This window comes from Sinocyclocheilus grahami, unplaced genomic scaffold (genome assembly GCF_001515645.1).
Source record: "Sinocyclocheilus grahami isolate Dianchi unplaced genomic scaffold, SAMN03320097.WGS_v1.1 scaffold4412.1, whole genome shotgun sequence".
NCBI classification, from domain to species: domain Eukaryota; kingdom Metazoa; phylum Chordata; class Actinopteri; order Cypriniformes; family Cyprinidae; genus Sinocyclocheilus; species Sinocyclocheilus grahami.
This window is the reverse complement of record NW_015509354.1, coordinates 10578-11783: the sequence shown is the minus strand read 5'-3', so window position 1 is coordinate 11783 and position 1206 is coordinate 10578. Positions and strand designations below refer to the sequence as shown.

The following is a 1206-nucleotide window of genomic DNA, read 5'->3' as shown; positions in this document are numbered from 1 at the left end:
TTTTTGTTGACTTATCTCCATCTTTATTTTCTAGTGAGATGTCTCTGGTTTTCCCACGACCCAATACCAGTGTGATCGGCACGAAGGACAAGCGACTCATGGCTGAGGTGAACGCCTCCCCGCTCAAACACTTCGTCACCGCCAAGAAGAAGATCAACGGCATCTTTGAACAGCTGGGTGCTTACATCAAAGAGAGTTCAGCCTTTCTAGAAGGTGTCTGCTTTCATTACTCCTGGCCATTCGTTTGTTCCACTGCTTGTCTTAGGAGCTCAAAGCACACTGCTGCATGCTGTTCATCTGTCAAGCTGATAAGAGAAACCTGGTTGATTGTGAATAGCATAGCTCAGATAGCAAAGACAGGTTACGTAATAGACGGGGAGATGGCTGAAGGCTCAGGGAAAAGCATGGCTTAGTCAGCGTATCGTGTGTCAGGCTTTTTTCTATGAACATCTCAGGTTTTCTTTAGGCAAGGTCTTACAAATTTACTCTGGTAGCTCATAAGCTCATAACATTTTACTTAAAGGATTTTGGTCTCATGTTAGGTTTAATTGAGGTCAGTCACATTTTAGCAAAAATTGCCAAAGCTTACTGAGTTTACACTGAAAACCAGTTCTATCTCTAACCCGGAGATATTTAATTTAAGCATGTGTACTTCAATGCTGAATGATACCTCAAATTGTCGAGGAGAGGTTTATAATGACTTTTCTTAGTGATTTAACATTGAGTTATTACTTCACAGGCAATACAACTGTAAAATATACCATATTTACATTTAAATGTTTACATTGAGAAAGGAACTGGAGACATATTGAGAGACCAGGGGCTGGAATCACAAAAATCCTCTAAAGCGTCTTTCTTAAGATAAATTCTAAGAAGTTATTAAAAATGTTCCAAATTGCAGTTTTTGACATCCTTAAGATAGATGCACTGATACTAAATTTCGCAGCCGATACCGATAACCAGTTATTCAGAATGATATCTGCCGATACAGATAACCGATAGTTTAGTTTTCTTAAGGGAAAAATTTCCCCAACTAATGTTGTAAACTATAAAATAAATGCATTAAGTGATGCAGTTGTACTGTATCTTTCAGCATACCTTCTGATGTTCATTTGTGTTTATTTTGTGCTATAACTTGTATTAAAGCGGAAGAGACCAGTGTTGCTGCTTGAACTGAAGCTGCTACAGCGATCTGTCATGCAAAAC

The 1206-nt window shown here is 38.7% G+C and overlaps 1 protein-coding gene across 1 annotated transcript in view; it reads left to right on the top strand.

Moving 5' to 3' along the window:
* Nucleotides 1-6: 6 nt before the first annotated feature.
* Nucleotides 7-1206, top strand: part of LOC107576823 (mitofusin-2-like) — a gene marked incomplete at its 3' end in the record, with an annotated part of 11426 nt that continues 10226 nt past the window's right edge. Inside the window, exon 1 of the mRNA XM_016262953.1 lies at nucleotides 7-215. Within this exon, the coding sequence (XP_016118439.1) occupies nucleotides 39-215 (177 nt within the window). The remainder of the gene's footprint in view (nucleotides 216-1206) is intronic.